At 41.9% G+C, this 23,508-nt stretch overlaps 1 protein-coding gene across 3 annotated transcripts in view; it reads right to left on the bottom strand.

Moving 5' to 3' along the window:
- NUDT3 (nudix hydrolase 3) overlaps positions 1 to 23,508 on the bottom strand; it is a 113,973-nt gene that overhangs the window by 38,129 nt on the left and 52,336 nt on the right. For 2 of the 3 annotated variants that reach the window (XM_005553262.4, XM_074038350.1), the window contains exon 2: positions 22,779 to 22,889. The exons of the other annotated variant lie outside the window; for it this stretch is intronic. In XM_005553262.4, the coding sequence (XP_005553319.1) occupies positions 22,779 to 22,889 (111 nt within the window). The remainder of the gene's footprint in view (positions 1 to 22,778; positions 22,890 to 23,508) is intronic. 3 annotated transcript variants of the gene reach the window in all.

Genomic DNA, 23,508 nt, shown 5'->3' with positions numbered 1-23,508 from the left:
AGCTCAGGAGGTTGAGGCTGCAGTGATCTATGATCACACCACTCCACTCCAGCCTGGACAAAGTGAGACCCTGTCTCAAAATAAATAAATAAATAGTCCACATTAAATATATAGGAAAAACACTTGAAATTTACATTACAATGAAATGGTGAAACAAGCACTTATGTATCAGCACGGAAAGTCATAAAAGCTTTGATAAAATGTAGTGACTAAGCTGAAAACCGAAAGAGGTGTCTCTAGGTGGCAAGAGGATAGGGTAGGGTTTCTAGAAGGAGGGACAGGAGGGAACCACATGCATTATGTCAGATGTGTGGGGTCCTGGAAGGGAAAGCAGTTAGAATGGCATATAGGGTCCGAGATAGCACAGACATCCTTAAGGTTATAATATGTGCTATCTCAGGCCAGGAACAGTGGCTCATGCATGTAAACCTAGCACTTTGGGAGGCCGAGGCAGGTGGATTGCCTGAACTGAGGAGTTCAAGATCAGCCTGGGCAACACGGTGAAACCCCATCTCTACTAAAATACAAAACATTAGCTGGGCCTGGTGGTGCGCACCTGTAATCCCAGCTACCCAAGAGCCTGAGACAAGAGAATTGCTTGAACCTGGGAGGCAGAGGTTGTAGTGAGCCAAGATCACACCACTGCACTCCAGCCTGGGTGACAGAGCGAGACTCCATCTCAAAATAATAATAATAATAATAACAATGATAATAATATGTGTTGTCTCCTTCATCATTAATAGAATTAGTTTTAAAATCTTGGCTAATCTAATAAGAGCAAGATACCAGCTTGCTTTAATTTGCATTTATCTGATAATCAGTGAGGTATAATATATATATTTTTCACTTATTATTTCTTCTCTGCTTAGAAGTGGCAAATCTCAGGGAAGATCGACCATCACTATCTTTCCCAATCCATTCCACGGGTATGCAAGTCACTCAGCAGTACTACATTCTCACCAAGGCGCCCAGGTACTAGAACCTCCTCAAGTGACATGAGCATCAGGAAGCATACAGCATACCTATGTGCAACTCACCAAAAATATTTATCCTAAATCTAATCAAGCCTCCAAACCTGGGCTGTTCAAAATGGTGACCATGATACACATGTAGCTATTGAGCACTTGAAATGTGGCTAGTGTAACTAAGAAACTGAATTTTATATTTATTTATTTTAATTAGTTTGTTTTTGTTGTTGTTGCTTTACTGCTTCTCGTGGAGCAGAACTATCCCATAGGCAGTGTGCCCAGAAAGCCTTAATTAGTTTAACGAGCCACATAAGCTAGTGGCTGCCATATGGAACACGAAGATATATAACTTTTCCTTCACTTCAGAAAGTTCTATTGGATGGCACTGTTTTAGACTAAGCTGCTGGAAATACAGAGGATGGGGGAAAAAGTTAAAGGAAACCAGGAAGAAACAATCAAACAAAACCAGGATGTGAGGTATTTTATAAGACAACTACCCTGGACTCTTTTTTTTTTTTTTGAGACAGAGTTTCACTCTGTCACCCGGGCTGGAGTGCAGTGGTGCAATCTTGGCTCACTGCAACCTCCGTCTAATGGGTTCACGCCATTTTCCTGCCTCAGCCTCCCGAGTAGCTGGGGCTACAGGTGCTCACCACCACTCCCAGCTCATTTTTTGTATTTTTAGTAGAGACGGGTTTCACTGTTAGCCAGGATGGTCTCAATCTCCTGACCTCGTGATCCACCTGCCTCAGCCTCCAAAAGTACTGGGATTACAGGCCTGAGCCACCGTGCCCAGCCCCTGGACTCTTATAAAATAGTCAGTATCACGGGGGCTAGGCATATGGAAAGAATGGAAATACAGTTCTATGGTAAAACAGCCTAAAAAGACATACAATCAACAGTAATGTGTGAACCTAAGTTAAGGCCTAGTGAGGAAACAAATGTAACAAACATTTCATGATAACTGCGGACATTTGAATATAGAATCAATACCGGATAATATTATGGAATTATTATAAACCTCCTTAGGTGTGACAATGGTATGCGGTTATGCAGGAAATTGGCCTTATTCCAAAGAGATGCCTGCTACTATTCACAATAGCCAAGAGGTGGAATCAACCCAGGTGCCCATCAATGGTGGACTGGATAAAGAAAAGGTACATATACAAAATGGAATACTATGCAGCCATAAAAAAGAATGAAATCATGCCTTTTGCAGCAACATGGCTACAGCTGCAGCCCATTATCCTAAGCAAATTAACACAGAAACAGAAAACCAAACACTGCATGTTCTCACTTATAAGTGGCAGTTAAACACTGGGTATACGTGCACACAAACATGGGAACAATTGACACTGGGGATTCTAAAAGTGGGGTGGGAGGAGGTTGAAAAACTACCCATCAGGTACTATATTTGCTACTTGGGTGACATGGTCATTAGAAGTCAAAATCTCAGCAACATGCAAACATACCCATGTGCACATGTATCCCCCAAATCTAAATTTTAAAATGGAAAGACGGAAAGAGAGGGAGGAAGGGTGGGCGGGCACAAAGAAAGACAGGCTGGGCACAGTGGCCCATAATCCCAGCACTTTGGAAGGCCAAGGCATGTGGATCTCTTGAACCCAGGATTTTAAGACCAGCCTGGGCAACATGGTGAAACTCCATCTCTACAAAAAATACAAAAATTAGCTGGGTGTGGTGGCTCGTGCCTGTAGTCCCAGCTACTTAAGGAGGGAGGACTGCTTGAGCTCAGGAGGTGGAGGTGACAGTAAGCAGAGACTGCGCCACTGTACTCCAGCCTGGGTAACACAGGGAGATCCTGTCTCAAAAAAAGAAAAGAAACAAGAAACGAGAAGAGAAGAGAAGAGAAGAAAAGAGGAGAAAAAAAGAAAAGGAAAAGAAATACATGCTAAAGAATAGAATTTAGGAGTGATGTGTCACACTATCTACAACTTTACATTCAAATGGAATAGCCAAAAAAAGTTAACAATATAGAAAGACAAAGTGAGTATGCAAAAGGTCAAAAGATATTATATCTAGAAGAAGTATAGTGTTTGTTTTACTATTTTTGAATTTTTCTTGCATGTTTGAAAATTTTCATGATTGAAAAGTTGGGAAAAAATAATTAGCCATGGAATTAGGGTACTATATAATCTTCTTTGCACTTTCTGTCTTTTCATTCTACTAGGAACATGTATTATTTTTATAAACAGAAAAAAATGGTAAGCTATAGTGGGCACTAGCTTAATCAAGTGATCAAACTTGGCTACACTAATATATTAATAGCATCACTAAGTGCTTACAAGGAGCACTTAAAAACCTTCAGAATGGGCTGGGTGTGGTGGCTCACGCCTGTAATCCCAGTACTTTGGGAGGTCGAGGTGCACGGATTACCTGAGGTCAGGAGCTCGACACCAGCCTGGCCAACATGGGAAACCCCGTCTCTACTAAAAATACAAAACTAGCCTGGCATGGTGGCACACACCTGTAATCCCAGCTACTCAGGAGACTGAGGCAGAAGAATGGCTTGAACCCAGGAGGCAGAGGTTGCAGTGAGCTGAGATTGCACCACTGCACTCCAGCCTGGGCAACAGAGCGAGACTCCGCTTAAAAAAAAAAAAAAAAAAAAAGGCCGGGTGCGGTGGCTCAAGCCTGTAATCCCAGTACTTTGGGAGGCCGAGACGGGCGGATCACGAGGTCAGGAGATCAAGACCATCTTGGCTAACATGGTGAAACCCCGTGTCTACTAAAAAATACAAAAATCTAGCCGGGCGAGGTAGCGGGCGTCTGTAGTCCCAGCTACCCGGGAGGCTGAGGCAGGAGAATGGCGTAAACCCGGGCGGCGGAGCTTGCAGTGAGCTGAGATCCGGCCACTGCACTCCAGCCTGGGCAACAGAGCGAGACTCCGTCTCGAAAAAAAAAAAAAAGCCTTCAGAATAAAAGTCTTGTTCAGATTATATAGTTTTTTGTTATTGTTATTGCTGTTGTTTTTGAGATAGGGTCTCACTTGGTTGCCCAGGACAGAGTGCAGTGGCATGATCATAGTTCACTGTAATCTTGACTTCCTGGCCTCAAGTGATCCTCCTGCCTTGGCCTCCCAAAGTATTGGGATTACAGGCATAAGCCACTGCACCCAGCGTGTCTCCATTTTTAGGGTTAAAACTTTACAAATCACTCTAATGGTCTTAGTCAAAAGCACCTATATATTTAAAGCTAAAATGGTCACTAACACAAATATGTAATAACATTATGAATACCACTTTTCATACAGTCAATAGTATCTACCATGAATTTTTGCAAAAACCAGAATGACAGTCACTAAAAAGCCAATCATCTTAAGGATGACTCTAGAAGTAATCATGGAAATAATCCAGGGGCAGCCATTTACCATTCTGTAACAGCCTCAGAGCAGAGACGCTTCTCTGAAAAGAGAGAGAGGCGGTTCTACTAGGAACATGGCTCTGGGGCCAGTGTTGAATTACACTCAGCCACGTGAGCACAGAGCAAAAGCTGAGTACAGGAATCATCGCAATTGCATCTCAGCCAGGCCCTTCACTGGAGGCTATGTCTATGCCAAGGTTTGCCTTCATCCCTGAACTGTAACTGAGAGGGAAGGCCCTTTCTAAGTTCTCAGCTGCCAGAAATGGGATTCAACACCAATTTACTTAAGGGTCTGAAAGGTAATGCCAGACATCTATGGGATTCATTCTGTCCTCTAATGTAAAACTGCCTCACACCACCTTCTACATTAAAACATGATATGCTTTTTCTGATCACTTTATATAATCAATTTTTTTTCTTTTTTCTTTCTTTCTTTTCTTTTTTTTTTTTTTTAAAGAGACTCATTCTGTTGCCCATAGCTTGCTGCAGCCTCAAACTCCTGGGCTTAAGCGATCCTCTCTCCTCAGCCTCCTGAGTAGATGGAACTGTAGGTGTAAGCCACCATGTCTGCCTCATTTAAAAAAAATTTTTATAGAGACAAGGTCTCCCTTTGTTGCCTAGGCTGGTCTCAAACTCCTGGGCTCAAGTGATCCTCCCACCTTGGCTTCCAAAGTGCTGGGATTACAGGCGTGAGCCACTGCACTCAGACAAAATTATTTTTCTAAGGATAAGCTTTTAACTTCTTTTGCTATATTTTTGTGTATGAGTTTTCCTAGGAGGGCGGAATAAAGATGCTTCCTCACACAAAAATATATGTTCATGTTAGGTGAACAAAGGCTTTCCTGCAATTTTTATTTATTTTTTTATTTTATTTTATTTTTTTTGAGACGGAGTCTCGCTCTGTCGCCCAAGCTGGAGTGCAGTGGCTGGATCTCAGCTCACTGCAAGCTCCGCCGCCCGAGTGTACGCCATTCTCCTGCCTCAGCCTCCCGAGTAGCTGGGACTACAGGCGCCTGCCACCTCGCCCGGCTAGTTTTTTGTATTTTTTAGTAGAGACGGGGTTTCACCGTGTTAGCCAGGATGGTCTTGATCTCCTGACCTCGTGATCCGCCCGTCTCGGCCTCCCAAAGTGCTGGGATTACAGGCTTGAGCCACCGCGCCCGGCCTTCCTGCAATTTTTATTACGGATCCACATTTCCCACTAAATCCTTTAAAAAGAATAAATTGTCAGAATAAGATCCTCACATATAATGTACTAAGACACGATGATTCTTATATACTGTAGTGCTGTGACCAAAGGAGCTAAAAATATCTGTCTTCTTACCAAGTAAAAATAAAGACACGGTAGTGCTGACAGACATGGCAATACTGACAAACACACACTCTATATTAGGGAAAGTGGCATCTATCACATCACTGTCCTTTGTAGCTTCCAGCTCAGATCTTGAATGTAGTTGGTATATGATAAGAATTTATGCTTATTTTCTCAACTTTTCATTTTGAAAAATGTCAAACATACAGAAAAATTACTTGCCTATTTTAGTTCTGATTTTAAAGATAAAGCCACAGGCCATACATGTACATTGTTATTAGGAATTCATATTCATGTGATTTAAAATCCTTTAAAAATTAAATAATGGAAGTTCAAGAATTCCATCTAAATAAAGCCTGCTTTTAAACAAACGGGGTAACTCACAGTCTCTCTTATAGCAATTTACATCTAGATACACTTTCTAATTTTAATATTTTTATTTAACAGTAAAATATTCCCAAGGTTAAAAACCTTTATTTGCTTTCGGAGACAAAAAACAAAAACAAAAACTATCTTCTAAGAGGTTGGAGTTTATCAATTTACAGTTTAAAATAAAGTTAAAATTCGAAACACAGCTCATTCATTTAATTAACACATACTTCGGTTGTTTTTCACTATGAGCCTTTCAGTCCTACTATTGTTGTTGTCTTTTTAATTCATATGCAGATATTACTCTAACATTTGTAAAAGCCAATTTTTAAAATGAGTTGTCCACATTGAAAGATCAGAAGATCTTACATGAGAATCCATTTTTTTTTGTTTGTTTGTTTTTTTTGAGATGGAGTCTTGCTCTGCCGCCCACGCTGGAGTGCAGTGGCATGTTTTCAGCTCACTGCAACCTCTGCCTCCTAGGATCAAGCAATTCTCCTGCCTCAGCCTCCCAAGTAGCTGGGATTACAGGCACCTGCCACCATGCCCAGCTAATTTTTGTATTTCTAGTAGAGACAGGGTTTCGCCATGTTGGTCAGGCTGGTTTCGAACCTAACCTCAGGTGATCCACCTGCTGTGGCCTCCCAAAGTGCTGGGATTACAGGTGTGAGATGTAGGGTCCAGCCCTAAGGGGTTTGGCGGGTGTTCTCCCCGTGTGTGGAGATGAGAGATCATAAGAAATAAAGACGCAACACAAAGAGATAAAGAGAAAACAGCTGGGCCTGGGGGACCACTACCACCAAGACGCAGAGACCAGTAGTGGCCCCGAATGGCTGGGCGTGTTGATATTTATTGTATACAAGACAAGGGGGCAGGGTAAGGATGGTGAGTCATCCAAGTGATTGATAAGGTCAAGCAAATCATGTCATCATAGGACGGGGGCCCTTCTCTTATAGGTAGCCGAATCAGAGAGGGAAGGCAGCATACATCAGCGTTTTCTTCTATGCACTTATCAGAAAGATTGAAGACAGGCTGGGCGCGGTGGCTCACGCCTGTAATCCCAGCACTTTGGGGGGCCAAGGTGGGCAGATCACGAGGTCAAGAGATCGAGACCATCCTGGCCAACATGGTGAAACTCTGTCTCTACTAAAAATACAAAAAATTAGCTGGGCGTGGTGGCATGCGCCTGTAGTCCCAGCTAAGGCAGGAAAATCGCTTGAACCTGGGAGGTAGAGGTTACAGTGAGCCGAGATCACGCCACTGCACTCCAGCCTGGCAATAGAGAGAGACTCTGTCTCTAAAAATAAAAATGTTCTATTCTTGTATAAAATGAAACATGAAATTCTGCTTTCCTGTTAGAGACTGTTCGGAGATACCATATGGAGCCTTCTGGTTGCTATGTGTGTGTATATATATAGAGAGAGATATACATATAAATACATATATACATATACACACATATATACAAATATATATTTTATATATATATAATACATATACGAGAATATGAGAACAACCTTTTTTTTTTTTTTTTTTTTGAGATGAAGTCTCGCTCTTATCCCCCAGGCTGGAGTGCAATGGTGCGATCTCGGCTCACTGTAAACTCCACGTCCCAGGTTCAAGCGATTCTCCTGCCTCACCCTCCCAAGTAGCTGGGATTACAGGTGTCTGCTGCCACGCCTGGGTAATTTTTGTATTTTTAGTAGAGACGAGGTTTCACCATGTTGGCCAGGCTGGTCTTGAACTCCTGACCTCAGGTGATCTGCCTGCCTCGGCCTCCCAAAGTGCTGGGATTACAGATGTGAACCACTGTGCCTGGCCAAGAACAACTATTCTTTTGTAGGGACAGGGAATACACGGTACAGGAATTAGGATAAGAAGACACATATTTTAAAAATAAAGTTCACTAAGGCATTTCCCATGTTCTTATTAGAAAATACAAATGGTGCCGGGCGTGGTGGCTCATGCCTAGAATCCTAGCACTTTTGGAGGTCGTGGGCAGATCACTTGAATTCAGGAGTTCGAGATCAGCCTGGGCAACATGGTAGAACCCCAGCTCTACAAAAAATACAAAAATTAGCTGGGTGTGGTGGTGCGCGTTTACTTGTAGTCCCAGCTACTCAGGAGGCCAAGGTGGGAGGATCACTTGAGCCAGGGAGGTGGAGGTGGCAGTGAGCTGAGATCACGCCACTGCACTCCAGCCTAAGCAACAGAGCAAGACTCTGTCTCCAAAAAAAAAAAAAAAAAAAAAAAGAAAGAAGAAAAGAGAATATAAACAGAATCAAGAGTTAAAATAACTTTTCGTTTTTTTCTTTTTGTGTTTTTTTTCTTGAGATGGAGTCTCCCTGTGACACCCAGGCTGCAGTGCAATGGCACGATCTCGGCTCACTGCAACCTCCGCTTCCCAGGTTCAAGCAATTCTCCTGCCTCAGCCTCCCGAGCAGCTGGGACTACAGGCATGTGCCACCATGCCCAGCTAATTTTTGTATTTTTAGTAGAGATGGGGTTTCACCATATTGGCCAGGCTTGTCTCGAACTCCTGACCTCAAGTGATCCACCCACCTTGGGCTCCCAAAGTGCTGGGATAATAAGGGTGAGCCACTGCGCCTGGACTAAAATAACTTCTTGACAGGCTGCTATAAGATAGATTAACAAAGTGAGAGATAATTGAGCAGATCTGAACTCTTGCAGTGCCATTAGGAAGGCAACCTCAATTATTCTACATTAAGGTATTCAGACTTTCAAACTTTCTTTTTAAGTTGTCCATGACCTGCTGGATTTTTCTTTTTTTTTTTTTTTAACAAACGTTCTTTAATGAAGGTTAATTAAGTAAAACATGCTGTGGAGTTATTATTTTATGTATGATACTGTACATACATAACTTGTACAAAAACTTGAGGGAGGGCAGCAAAGATACAGGGAAATCTAAGCAGACATCACCAACCTGAAGATGGACTGTTTCTACAGCAAAGCAACAGGTGGCATGAGCCAGAGGAGTAGCACGGAACTACTATTACGACATAAGTGAGGAAGTCACAGAGAACTAATCACACTTTTTAAAAAAGCAATGGCTGTATCACAAACTATCAGGCTGACTGCAAATACAGTTGGCTCTCCATGTTTGTGCACTACACATCTGTGGATTCAACCAACTGCAGATCAAGAATTTTAAAAAAAATTGTATCTGTACTGAACAGGTACTGACTTTGTTCCCTTGTATTTCCTAAACGATACAGTACAACTATAGTTGATCCTTGAACAATGTTGATCCTTGAACAAGTTGGTAGGGTGCCAACTCCCACGCAGTCAAACATCTGTGTATACATTTTTTTGTTAACAGACAGGGTCTTCATCTGTCACCCAGGCTGGAATGTACTGGCGCAATAAAGGCTCACTGCAGCCTTGATGCTGGGCTCAAGCAATCCTCCCTCCTCAGAATCCCAAGTAGCTGGGACTACAGGTACATGTCAACATGCCCAACTAATATTTTTTTTTTAATTTTTTGTTTTTTGTAGCAATAGGGTCTCACTATGTTGCCCAGACTGTTCTCAAACTCCTAGCCCTAGCCACCATGTCCGGTGGGTATATAATTTTGACTCCCCCAAAACTTAACTACGAATAGTCTACTACTGACCAGAAGCCTTACTAATAACAGCTGATTAACATATATTCTGTATGTTGTGTGTACTATTACTATATTCTTTTTTTTTTTTTTTTTTTTTTTTGAGACAGAGTCTCGCTCTGCCGCCCAGGCTGGAGTGCAGTGGCGTGATCTTGGCTCACTGCAAGCTCCGCCTCCCAGGTTCACGCCATTCTCCTGCCTCAGCCTCCCGAGTAGCTGGGACTACAGGCGCCCGCCACCTCGCCCGGCTAGTTTTTTTGTATTTTTTAGTAGAGACGGGGTTTCACTGTGTCAGCCAGGATGGTCTCGATCTCCTGACCTCGTGATCCACCCGTCTCGGCCTCCCAAAGTGCTGGGATTACAGGCTTGAGCCACCGCGCCCGGCCTTACTATATTCTTATAATAAAGCTAGAAAAAGAAAATGTTATTAAGAAAACCATAAGGCAGAGAAAATATATTTACTATTCATTAAGTGGAAGTGGAGTCCAGTAAAGGTTTTTATCCTCATCATCTTCACATTGAGTAGGCTAAGGAAGAAGAGGAGGAAGAGGAGGGGTTGGTCTTGCTGTCTCAGGGGCCACCTCAGAGGCAGAAGTGAAGGAGGTAAAAGAGGAAGCAGGAGAGGCAAGCACACTCAGTGTAACAGTGTAACTTTTACTGGAAAAAAATCCACATATAAATGAACCCGTGCAGTTCAATCCCCTGTTGTTTAAGGGTCAACTGTATTTACATAGTGTTTACACTGCATGAGGTATCATAAGTAATCCACAAATGATCTAAAGTATATAGGAGGGTATGTGTAGGTCATATGCAAATACTTTGCCACTTTATATAAGGGGCTTGAGCATCTGCTGATTTTTATATCCACCAGGGGTCCTGAAACCAATATGAAGGAATGGATACTAATGAATGGCTATACTTAGGCCCACAATTTTCTCCTCCTTTTTCTGTTTTTGGATGTTCTCTATTTTTGTGATAATACTCTTGGGATGGCTGAGGTGAGAAAAGGTAAAGGAAATGGGAATGTAAGACAAACAGAAAACAGAACAGTTTCAGACACAGCTTCCCTTTTTTCCCTGTCAGCCCAGAGTTTTACCTTTCCCACTGAATTAGCAAGAAAGAATAGCTCTGAGATCATACAAAGAGGTGCTTTCCTTTTTTATTACAGAAAGACTATCACATGGCTGGCTCACACAGCTTTTACTGCCCTGGTCTAAATAGGCACTGTTACTAAAGCCCATGGCAGGCCATGGGAGCAAGCCTGTTCCCCTAACCCTGTAAGGGGTCACTCTAATGGGATTTTGACCAAGAGCAGCTAAAAAATCGAGGCTAATTTGCAAAAGGGAATATTTTAGCCCTCCCCTTAAATGTGGTTGCTAATGTGTCAACTGCTTCAGATTATCTGTTTCTGAAATTCAGCCAATATGCTACAATTTTTTTTTTTTTTTTTTTTTGAGACAGAGTCTCACTCTGTCGCCCAGGCTGGAGTGCAGTGGCCGGATCTCAGCTCACTGCAAGCTCCGCCTCCCGGGTTCATGCCATTCTCCTGCCTCAGCCTCCCGAGTAGCTGGGACTACAGGCGCCCGCCACCTCGCCCGGCTAGTTTTTTGTATTTTTTTTTAGTAGAGACGGGGTTTCACCATGTTAGCCAGGATGGTCTTGATCTTGTGACCTCGTGATCCACCCGTCTCGGCCTCCCAAAGTGCTGGGATTACAGGCTTGAGCCACCGCGCCCGGCCAATGCTACAATTTTTAAGATGGGCTGAACAAAGCTTTAGAACAGGTGGAATTTAATGAGACCTAGGACTGACAATGCCATGATAAACTACTGAATAATCTCAATCCTTTCATGTTTATATGGAAACTTTTTCTAGTAATAAAAGAAACACACACTCAATGCAGAGAACTTGATAACCTATAAACTAACATAAATATGACCACTGCAAACATTTTGGTGGACATCTTTCAAGGAGCTATAGCATTAGGAGTGTTGGGGACGAAAGATGTCCTGGATTCAAATCTTATCTTGAGCACATTAGGCTGGACACAACTTGTTGGGGCAAATCACTCAACCTCAGCCTTTTCTCTCCTGTAAAATGTAGATAATAACAGTTCCTACTACATACACAGGACCTTTGGAAAAGCTGCTGCAGATGGTACTTAACCATGGGTTGCCATGCTTTTATAGCATGTGACTTCACTACTCTGAGCACAGCTAAGAGAATTAAATATCAGCAACTGATGCAAAGGTAAGGTAGACATTTTCAAAATAGCCAGACGCTGACGATGTGGCCTGGCAGCTCTGCCTAAAGGGGCATACTACATGAAGTTGTCACTAGGCAAAACCAATCAGGTCCTCTCTTAGGAAGGCTGAATACAGAGTCAACAGACCAGTAAGTTTTGCATAAGAGAGGAAAAACACAATATAAAAGCAGTAAGCGAGGAGGCTGAGAAGAGATGAGATAGGCAGGTCCTCCGCAGTAGAAGAGAGGGGCTGAGCCATTGGCATGTGACCAGGCTCCTTGAGCCACTCTGCATTCCCACTGTTGTTCCACCTGCCACGAGTGATGCCTGCCTGTGCAGTGTGACCCAAGTTTCCAGCTTTGTACAGCCTTGGCTGGGCAGGTGCTGTGACAACGTCATGTTCTTCCTCACTTAACTGATGCATTTGGAGAATATGTCTATTTCTGACAACCTAAAAGGATATACTGCAGTTGCATTTCTGCAGCTGTTCCAATAGTTAGGTCAATAATTGTAGCACTCTATGAAGCACTTGAAATATGTGTTGAGCACAGGAGATTCAACAACGAGCAAGAAAAAATGGGGCCGGGCGCGGTGGCTCACACCTGTAATCCCAGCACTTTGGGAGGCCGAGGCAGGTGGATCACCTGAGGTGAGGAGTTCCAGACCAGCCTGGCCAACATGGAGAAACCCCGTCTCTACTAAAAATACAAAATTAGCCAGGCATGGTGGTGCACGCCTATAATCCCAGCTACTTAGGAGGCTGAGGCAGGAGAATCATTTGAACCCAGGAGGCAGAGGTTACAGTGAGCCAAGATCGTGCACTCCAGCATGGGCAACAACAGTGAAACTCCATCTCAAAAAAAGAAAAAATGGGGACCAGGTACAATGGCTCACACCTGTAATCCCAGCACTTTAGGAGGCTGAGGGAGGAGGGGCTGGAAGCTAGGAGACCCTTGGCAACATAGCAAGACCCTGTCTCTGATAAATAATAATAATAAAAAATTAGCCAGGCATGGTGGCATGTACCTGTAGTCCCAGATACTCAGGGTGCCAAGGCAGGAAGATTGCTTGAGCCCAGGAGTTTGAGGTTACAGTAAGCTATGACCACACCACTGAACTCTAGCCTGGGTGACAGAGGAAGGAAGGGAAGGAAGGAGGGAAGGAGGGAAGGAAGGAAGGAAGGAAAGGGATGGAAGAGAGGGAAGAGAGGGAAGGGAGGGAAGGAGGGAGGGAGGGAAAGAGAGCAAGAGAGAAAGAAAAACAGAGAGAGACAGAAAAACAAAGAAAGAGAGAGAAAGGAAGGAAGGAAAGGAAGGAAGGAAGGAAGGAAGGAAGGAAGGAAGGAAGGAAGGAAGGAAGGAAGGAAGGAAGGAAAGAAGGAAGGAGACTATACAGAGTATAAAGTCTAGCACAAAAGACAGATAATTCAACAAGCAACATCAATAAAGCATGAACAATACCACAGTGCTAGAAATACAGACTGCAATGGAAACATATAGCATTAGTGAACCTACTAGGAGGAATCACAAAGGCTTCATGAATGAAGTAACCTTCACGCTGATGCACTAAATTAGCTATGTTGATTCATGCTGTGTGAACTCCATGACCCCCAGCCTTGTGAAGTTATGGAGTCTTGATGAAGCAAAAGTGAACAGAGTCATGCCCTATCAGGTCACCTAAGAGTTGTGGCCTCATTTAATAGGAAGACTCAGTTTCTTCAGCAGGTAAGCATCTTTCAATCCTAGAAAGATTTAGAATTAAATATAAAAATGTTCAAGGGAATCAATAAGTATTTTATAATTTATAATACTTTAGTCTTAAATATTATAATGTTTATTACCACATTAAGTATTTCTGTGTTAAGGAGACCAGACATAATCTAAGATCTTGTAATGCTTACAAGAATGTTATCTATTCTGGCTGGCAGTCTTGTGGCCTCAAATTTCAAAAATATAGTTGAATAATTTATTTCTGACTCATGATTTTAAGTTAAAAATCTTACAAACCTTATATATAGCATGGGAATATTTAAAGACTCTAAAACATCTTATTTCTAAGAGTAATATATGAGAGTCACAGGAGTTTGTAAAAAAAAGTGTTTCTCTGTGTTTTATAAAACTTTGTATTTCTTTGAAAATGCTGTGTTTTGTTTTTCTTTTTGTTTTTTAAGATGAGGTCTTGCTATGTTTCCCTGGCTGGTCTTCAACTCCTGGGCTCAAGTGATCATCCTGCCTCAGCCTCCCCAGCAGGTGAGACTATAGGCCCATACCACCAGGCCTGGCTATAAATATTTTTGTCATTAATTTTAATTGACACATAATAATTGTACATATTTATGGAGTACAGTGACATTTTGCTATATGTATACAATATATAATGATAAATCTGGTTGGGCATAACATGGCTGTAATCCCAGAACTTTGGGAGGCCAAGGTGGGCAGATGGCTTGAGCCTAGGAGTTGGAGACCAGCCTTGGCAACATGGTGAAATACAGCCTCTATAAAAATATAAAAATTACCTGGGCATGGTGGCGCGTACCTGGAGTCCCAGGTACTCAAGAGGCTGATATGGAAGGATCATTTGAACTCAGGAGATGGAGGGTGCAGTGAGCCATGATCGTGTCACTGCACTCCAGACTGGGTGACAGAGCAGGGCTCTATCTCAAAACAAACAAACAAATGATGATAAATCAGGGTAATTAGGATATCCATCATCTCAAATATTTATCATTTGTTTGTCTTGGGAACATTCAAAATCCTTACTTGTAGCTATCTGAAAACACACAATTCTCTATGGCCATACCACCATGAACGTGCCCAATCTCATCTGAAAATAACACAGTAAGTATTAAGTATAGTTACCTTACAGTGCTATAGAACACTAGAGCTTGTACATACAAGAAAGAACATGTGGTGTTCATCTTTTCTGTGCCTAGCTTATTTCTCCTGTATTTTAATTTTTTTGAGACCAGGTCTCATACTCTGTCATGCAGGTTGGAGTGCAGTGGCATGATCATGGCTCACTGCAGCCTCGACTTCCTGGGCTCCAGCAATCCTCCCAACTTCAGTCTCCTGAGTAGCTGGGACCACAGGCGTGTGCCACCACACTCGGCTAATATTTGTATTTTTGGTAGAGGGGAGGTTTCACTGTGTTGCCCAGGAAGGTCTTGAACTCCTGACCTCAAGCAATCCACCCACCTCGGCCTCCCAAAGTGCTGGGATTACAGGTGTGAGTCACCCAGCTGGCTTTGCTTACTGTTAATGTCCTCCAAGTTCAGCTGCCATGAATGACATTATTTTACTCTTTTTTATAGATGAATACTATTCCATTTTGTGTGTATATGTGTGAGTGCTGTGTGTGTGTATACTTATATATATCACATTTCCTTTATCCATTCATCAGCTGGTGGGCACTTAGGCTGATTCCATATCTTGGCTATTGTGAATAATTCTACAATGAACATGGAAGTGCAGACTTTTAATACACTGAGTTCCTTTGTTTTGGATATACACCCAGAGAGATCACTGGATCATATGGTAGTTCTATTTTCAGTTTTCTTTTCTTTTTTTTTTTTTGAGATGGAGTCTTGCTCTGTCACCCAGGCTGGAGTGCAGTGGCACAATCTTGGCTCACTGCAAGCTCTGCCTCCCAGGTTCAAGCAATTCTCCTGCCTCAGCCTCCCAAGTAGCTGGGATTACAGGCACATGCCACTGTGCCAGACTAATTTTTGTATTTTCAGTAGAGACGGGGTTTTGCCATGTTGGCCAGGCTGGTCTTGAACTCCTTATCTTGTCATCTTCCCACCTCAGCCTCCCAAAGTTATTTTCAGTTTTCTGAGGAACCTCCATACAGCTTGCCATAATTGCTATACTAATTTGCATTCCTACCAATAGCATATAAGAGTTTCCTTTTCTCTGCAGCCTCCCTGGCGTTGTTTTTGTTTGTTTGTTTGTTTGTTTTTCTTCTTGAGACGGAGTTTCACTCTCGTCACCCAGGCTGGAGTGTAGTGACGTGATCTCAGCTTACTGCAAATTCTGCCTCCCAGGTTTCAGTGATTCTCCTGCCTCAGTCTCCCAAGTAGCTGGGATTATAGGTACCCACCACCAAGGCCAGCTAATCTTTTATTTTTTTTTGTATTTTTTGTAGAGAGGAGGTTTCACTATGTTGGCCAGGCTGGTCTTGAACTCCTGACCTCAGGTGATCTGGTCACCTCAGCCTCCCAAAGTGCTGGGATTATAGGCATCAACCACCACACCCGGCATCCTTGGCTTTGTTACTGTCTTTTTAAGTAATAGCCATCCTAACTAGGGGAAGATAATATCTCACTGTGTTTTTAATTTGCATTTTCCTGATGATTAGTGATGTTGAACATTTTTTCATATACAGCTTGACCCCTGAACGGCACAGGTATGAACCATGTGGCTCCATTTATACATGAATTTTCTTCCACCTCTGCCATCTCTGAGATACCAAGAGCAACCTTTTTTCTTCCTCCTCCTTAGCCTGCTCAATGTGAGGATGACAAGCATAAAGACCTTATGATTATCCACTTCCACTTAATGAACAGTAAACGTATTTTCTCTCTCTTATGATTTTCTTAACAACATTTTCTTTTCTCTAGAATACAGTATATATAACATACAATATTCAAAATATGTGTTACCTGACTATGTTAACAGTAAGGCTTCTGGTCAACACTAGACTGTTAGCAGTTAAGTTTTTGTAGAGTCAAAAGTGATATAAGGGCCGGGCACAGTGGCTCATGCCTATAACCCCAGCACTTTCGGAGGCCAAGGCGGGTGGATTGCCTAAGGTCAGGAGTCTGAGACCAGCCTGGCTAACATGATGAAACCCCATCTCTACTAAAAATACAAAAATTAGCCAGGCATGGGGGCAGGCATCTGTAATCCCAGCTACTTGGGAGGCTGAGACAGGAGAATCGCTTGAAACCCAGAGGCGGAGGTTGTAGTGAGCACTCCAGCCTGGATGACAGAGCGGGACTCCGTCTCAAAACAAACAAACAAAAGGTTATATAGACACTTTTGAGTGGGGTGGGGGAGTTTGGGAGTGGTGTTGCTGTCCCTAATCCCTGCCTTGTTCAATGTATTTCTTGGCTATTTGTCTTCTTTTGAGAAACGTCTATTCATATCATTTGCACATTTTAATATTGGATTCTTTTTTTGCTGTTGAGTTCTTTGTATACTGAATAGTAATCCCTTGTTGAATGAATATTTTGCATATGTATTTTCTCCCATTCTGTAGACTATATCTCCACTGTTGATTCTTTCCTTTGCTGTGCTGAAGGTTTTTAGTTTGATACAATCCCATCTGTCTATATTTGCTTTTGTCACGTGTGCTTTTGAGGTCTTACCTATGAAATCTTTGTCCAGACCAGTGCCCTAAAATGCTTCCCCCTGTGTTTACTTGTAGTAGTTTTTCACAAGGCTTTTTTTCATTGAAGAGCTTTATGAAGTTTTTTTTTTTTTTAAGTAGGACAACTGAAATTCTCAAAAAAAAAAATCAAATATATTAAATTTATAAATGGAATCTGAAACATCTGAAGGTTTTCAACTAATTGGTATAGAGGTATTATCCACAAAGCCCCTCAAAAAGTGGCTATTAAAATCTCCTACATTTCCAAATGAAAAATCAGATCTGAAAGCATAAACATCTTGAAAACTAAATAAACCTCTAAATAGTGCTTTGTTTACAAAAGCTTCCCTTCAAGGACAATAAAAAACATCTATCAATATTTCAAGTCTCTGATTTCAAGTCTAATTCTCTGTTAATAAAACTGGAAAATCCACTCCTTTCATTCTGTTTTGATGGAAGCCACTGAACTGTTTCTGTTTTTGTAATGACATGTTCTCTTTATTTTTATTGTGTGTACATTTTATTTATTTGGATACTTATTCTAAAGTTCAAAGCAGTTCACAGACATTTTTTTATCCTCTCAATAATGCTGGAATAAAATATGGGATAAGATTAGATGATTCTCCTCTGACTGCAGAAAAAATAATTTGCTCAAAGTCAGGAAGGATTATTATTTTTTTCTTTTCTTTTTTTTTTTTGAGACGGAGTCTCACTCTGTCACCCAGGCTGGAGTGTAGTGGTGCAATCTCTGCTCACTGCAAGCTCCGCCTCCCAGGTTCACACCATTCTCCTGCCTCAGCCTCCCGAGTAGCTGGGACTACAGGCGCCCGCCACCACGACCGGCTAATTTTTTTTTTTTTTGTATTTTTAGCAGAGATGGGGTTTCACCACGTTAGCCAGGATGGTCTCGATCTAAAGTCAGGAAGGATTCTTTAAGGCTGAGAATGGCAGGCAGAGCTTGCCTACAATCAAAGAAGAATCACATCATCATATCCCATACTTTATTCTAGTATTACTGAGAGAATAAAATTTCAAGATCAGGATTCTTTCAAGAGAGGAGCTAGGTAAGATACTAAACATATGAGGAGTGTAGTTTAATTATTTGTGCTGCACTTTTCATTTCCTTGTTTCACGAGCACTTTATTCCTATTTCACACTATTCTCCCTTTTACCTATAGAAGGATAGTATGCAATTTCCAGGAAACAAAAGTACAGTACCCTATATCCTTCCTACTCCCTCAATGCATTTCCTGTTGCAAACATCTGGTTTTCTACATCTTAGCTGCACTTGTATAACCGAGGGACAACTCGACTGTAACACTCAAACACAGAACAGCAACAGTGACAACAAATAAGGTAAGCTTTCCTGAAAGAGACACAAATTCCAAATGTGCTCTACAAAAGTAGAACGGCCAGATATATTCCAACCACAACTCCCAAAACCAAGTATCAAGTCTTTGCACAAGGTCTTTGAACCTTTTCCTCTCTCTCTACTAGAGAACCACCACTCCATTTCAGGTCTTGTAACAATCTGTCTGAATCCACAACTGCATGGTCACTCTCAAATACTATTTTTGCCTTAAGCACCTTAGAACCTACAGAAGCCAACTGGATTTAAATCAAAATTATTCAGTTTAGGTCCACCAACGGGCCCTACCACACCACTTATTTGAACAGTCAAACTTCGAGTTCCTACAGAAAGAATTAGGCAAAGCTTCTGGTGCCCTCAGGCCTAGGGATGCAAAGTACAGAATCATACCTGGCCTTCAGGGTGTGTCTACACCCTTCTAATTCTGCATTATCCCAGGTCTGACAGGAAAGTGGGAACCCAATTCTGCTTCACAGTAAAGAAAAGCTCACCAGCTACTTCATCCCTCCTCTATCTAATCTCCCTTATGTGGGGATATCATGTACAAGACCACCATCACACTACCTACTATATCCCCAAAGTCCCTCCAAAATGGAAAAATCTTAAATGAGCAGGTCTATAACCATCCAGACATTCTCCTAGGAGCCAGTCTTTGTGCCAGAGTTGGCTACTCTGCCAACAAGTGCCCCAGCATGCTGTACAAACTGTTCCCTCAAAGTTGAATTTTCAAATTATAGTTTCCTATTAACTCTGTATTCTTAGTGAGACGTTAAGCTCATGTGATGATGGTAGAACCCAAATTTCTGTATCCCCAATTTGTGGCCCGGTATTTTGTGCAAGATGGATAGGCACTCAATATCTGTTGAACAGACAAGTAACATTCAATCAGTAAACAGTTATGAGGAAGGTGCAGATTCTGAACTGGATTCTGTCACAGCTTCATTTTCCAACAGAAACAGGTCTGCCTGATTAAACTACTGACACACTGTAGATCAGACACCTCTCTCATGGGCCACTGGACACTCTTCTCTAGAGGGGGATGCTTTGCAAAGACACCTCAATTCCTTGATGGGTTAGCATGGCCAAGCAGAGGAGAACGTCTGATACAACTAAAGCAGCTGTTAACATTCACAGGGAATCTGGTTGGGTCAAGATTTTTAATTGCAGACAACAGAATTCCACCTGATTAGTTTAAGATAATGGTTTATAAGGGATAAAAACAGTTTACAAAATCACTAGGAGAGTTCAAGAAACACAGACCAAGGTTCCAAGAACAATTCTTAAAACCACATGGCAGAACTGGACTGCCAAGGGAGTTGCTGTCTCTGGGATGGATCAGGAAGCTGCCAAATAAAAGCCACCAGCCAAATCAGGAAGTTGACACTATAGCTGCCAATTCCAAAACCATATCTCCTTTGTCTAAATGTGTGCCACCAAAACAGATGGGCCCGCTGCTCTCAGAACATGACCTCCTCGTGAGTACAGCAATCTTGTACAAGTGCTTTGTATTGGGGATATCTAAATATCATCAAGGAGACTTAGTTGCATTCCTTACCTGAGTCTAGGAAAAGTACTTTTTAGCTTTCTAATCTCTCCATGTCAGAAGAGTCATTGGAATGGGTGTGGAGACCACTAAACCACAGTCCATCCCTCAAAGAGCATTTCTCTCCACAGATCCATCAGGAAGAATTCTCAGAACACTCATTGGTAAGAATTCAATACTCTAAGGCAGTAGGATCTCAAAATCACCAGAGGTCCTATTAGAATCAGATTCTGATACAGTAGATCTGGGTTGGGGTCTGAGATTTTCCATTTCTAACAAGCTCCTGGCTGATGCTGATGTTGCTGGTCCATCAATTACACTCTGAGTAGCAAGAGCTTAAACCAGGCATTATCTATGGTTCACCACAGTTTTTATAAATAAGGCTTCACTGGAACATAACCGGGCCCATTTTTTTATGTATTTTACTGTCTATGGTTACCTTTGCCCTATAATGGCAGAGTTAAGTAGCTGTGACAGAGACTGTATGGCCTGTATAATAAATTTTTTCTCACTCTAAAATTATATATTATCTATTCATTTTTTTAGAGTAAACATGTATTGGCACATTCCAATATAAGTTAAATTTCTAACAAAATAAACATTTTATCTTCTCTTATTGGTCATGCTTTTCAATTGCTTTAAATTAAAGTCTAAGAGGTTTCTCAAAGTCAAATCCTAGACGGTGAAGGCTCTAGTAGTTTAAACATGGAACTGATATACCTTTTGCCAGGAAGTTTAAGCACAAGCATGCGAAGCAACTCTGGAACACCAACATAAAGAGTCCGCTGGGGACCTTCTGGGGAAAATTTCTTTTCTCTCAAATAAAGAGACCCATGAGGTAAAACTGTGTGCCCTACATTTGAAAAGAATGTGTAAGGATAGAGCTGTGATAGCCATCTTGTCACCACAGGAGACAAGCCCGCAAACAAAAGCCAATGTACCAAGGATGGCAGAACAGAAAGACGGGAAGCACCTGGGTTCTTAATACTGCTGAGTCAGCCAACCTGGGACGACTTATTATGTGATATAATAAGCCTGTTACGGAACAGTAATGGGCATAATATTATTTTCAGCTGCATACATCCTACGTGGTAGAGTGATACATAATTCACAAAGGATATTCATACTCATGTTCTCATTTGAACCTCATATTCCCCTCCCTCCCTCCACGATGGAGTAAAAAGGAAGATATTCAAATGACGGACAAAGGTCCAGGGTGTTTAAAGTTATTTTCTCATAGGTCACACAGTTATTAACTGACAGTAACAGAAACCAGGATTCCCACGTCAATGTTCTCTTCATTACACCCTCTCTTGATTCCATTTGGTTCTACCCGGGTTAGCCTCCTGTAAGAATGCCTTCTCATATCCTCTCTGTCAATGTTTATCACTTTCTATACTCTGACAATTTCCATTTAGGGTATTTCTTCAGCATCTGCATTGTTCCAACCATTGTTCCATCTATCAAAGAAGCATATATTAATTACTTTCTGTTCACCTAGCTGTGTAATAGGCACGGAAAGTAAGGATTTTTGATGGGAAACGTGATTTTTGCCCTCAGAGAGAACAATTTAGTTATGGGAGTAAGATAGATGCTACAACGACAGTAACATAAGCCAATGTAAGTCTAGGAATTCAGAGCGAGAATCAAGACTTCCTTGGATATTCCAAGGGTAAGATTATTCTAAGTGCACTTCACCAAAAGCTGGATCCAAAAGAAACATAGAAATTAGACTTGTTGTAAGTGCTTTTTTATATGTTCTTAGAATCAATCTTAAATTCCCTCTAGAACAAGGAAATGGATTTCAAAAGCACTACCTATGTGACCAGGGTGAGTAAACTGTGGCAATAAAGCTTACACAACTGAGTTATGAGTCCTAAATGAGACAACAAGAAGAGCAGAGCATGGTGTCACCACAAGAGGCTATGGGAAAACAATAGTTCGTTTCTCTGGGTTTTGAATTGCAATGTTTCTCAGTTTCCCCCAGACTGTAAATGCTTGAAATAAGAGAACTAAGGGTCCATGACTTTATTTCTTCTATTTATTCTGGAGTATCTAGTAGGATATCATGGCCCAGAAACTCAACACATGTATGTGGAACATCTTGTGACTAAATAAAAAAGAAGATACTATTATCTCTCAAGTTGTACCATAGTATCTAGCTAACAGATTCACTGCTTTAGCCACAGTTCCATGGCTAGGATGCAGTAAGCACATGAAAACAAGGGCCTCCTCCAAAGCTTAATGACAATAAGTCATTTATACTAATGCTGCCTGTTCCTCTTACTCCTTAGAGGTGAGGAACGATTTGCTTCTTGATTTTGTGCCACAGGTAATAGGCAGTGTTGGAAGAAATCCATGGGAAGTCACAAAAGTGGCATAAAAAGTCATGGGAAGTCTGGCATAGAGTGCCTGGTTAACATTACCATGTCACAACCCCATCCGGTAATAAAGGAGGGACCGGGTAACCATTCATTGCCCTTTTTCTGTGACTGTACATTTAATCAGTGAGTGCTGATTTATTAAAGAACTACACAGATAGGACAGGTTCATGATGACGAGGCATAGCTGTGCCCTCTCTTCTCCATGCATACCTCCTCACAGACTTCACGAACTGCTGCCACACTTGGCTCCTCCTCAGGCTCCATGCCTCCTCCAGGGACAATCCATCTGTCTGGATGGCGACTACTGCTCACAAGTAGCACCTGTTAAGTCACAAAGGTTGCATGGGGGGGTTAAAAATTCAAAAAGACACATCCACACAAATTCAGAGTTTAAACACCAAAAACGTCAAAGTAACCAAGACCCATTCTTTGTTTATGCCTTCCCAAATCACTTCTTGCAAAGTAGCTTTCGTTTCTATTTGAAAAAGTAGGCAATCAGCCAGTAAAAGCAGAAGGGCATCTGAAGACCATTATCTCTACACTCCCCTCAGACACTCAATCACCTGCTCATTTATCCCCTCCTTGTTCCTTTTGCCCTTTGGACACAGACCTGACAAGGTGGAAAAAAGACTTAAAAAAAAAAGAAGATTGTCACTGATGAGCCTGTCAGCACTGAAAAAGCTGGCCAGAAGACAGAAGGCCCTTGACCATGATTGCCATTGTGATCCAACACTTCCCCACCAAGTTTCTCACTCATGAACTGGGAGCTGTATCCCAGTTCCTGCTCCATCAGATGGCCACAGGCCAATACAATACACCACCCTAGACTCTAAGGGACCCTAATTCTCCTGGCCACATGAGAAGTAGAAAAATTCCTTTCATCACATTTTCAGCTAAAATAAAACCGGACTTTTTTTTAAAGACTCAGCCAGCATTCTGG

This window comes from Macaca fascicularis, chromosome 4 (assembly GCF_037993035.2).
Source record: "Macaca fascicularis isolate 582-1 chromosome 4, T2T-MFA8v1.1".
NCBI lineage: Eukaryota > Metazoa > Chordata > Mammalia > Primates > Cercopithecidae > Macaca > Macaca fascicularis.
This window is presented reverse-complemented; position numbering and strand designations above follow the sequence as displayed.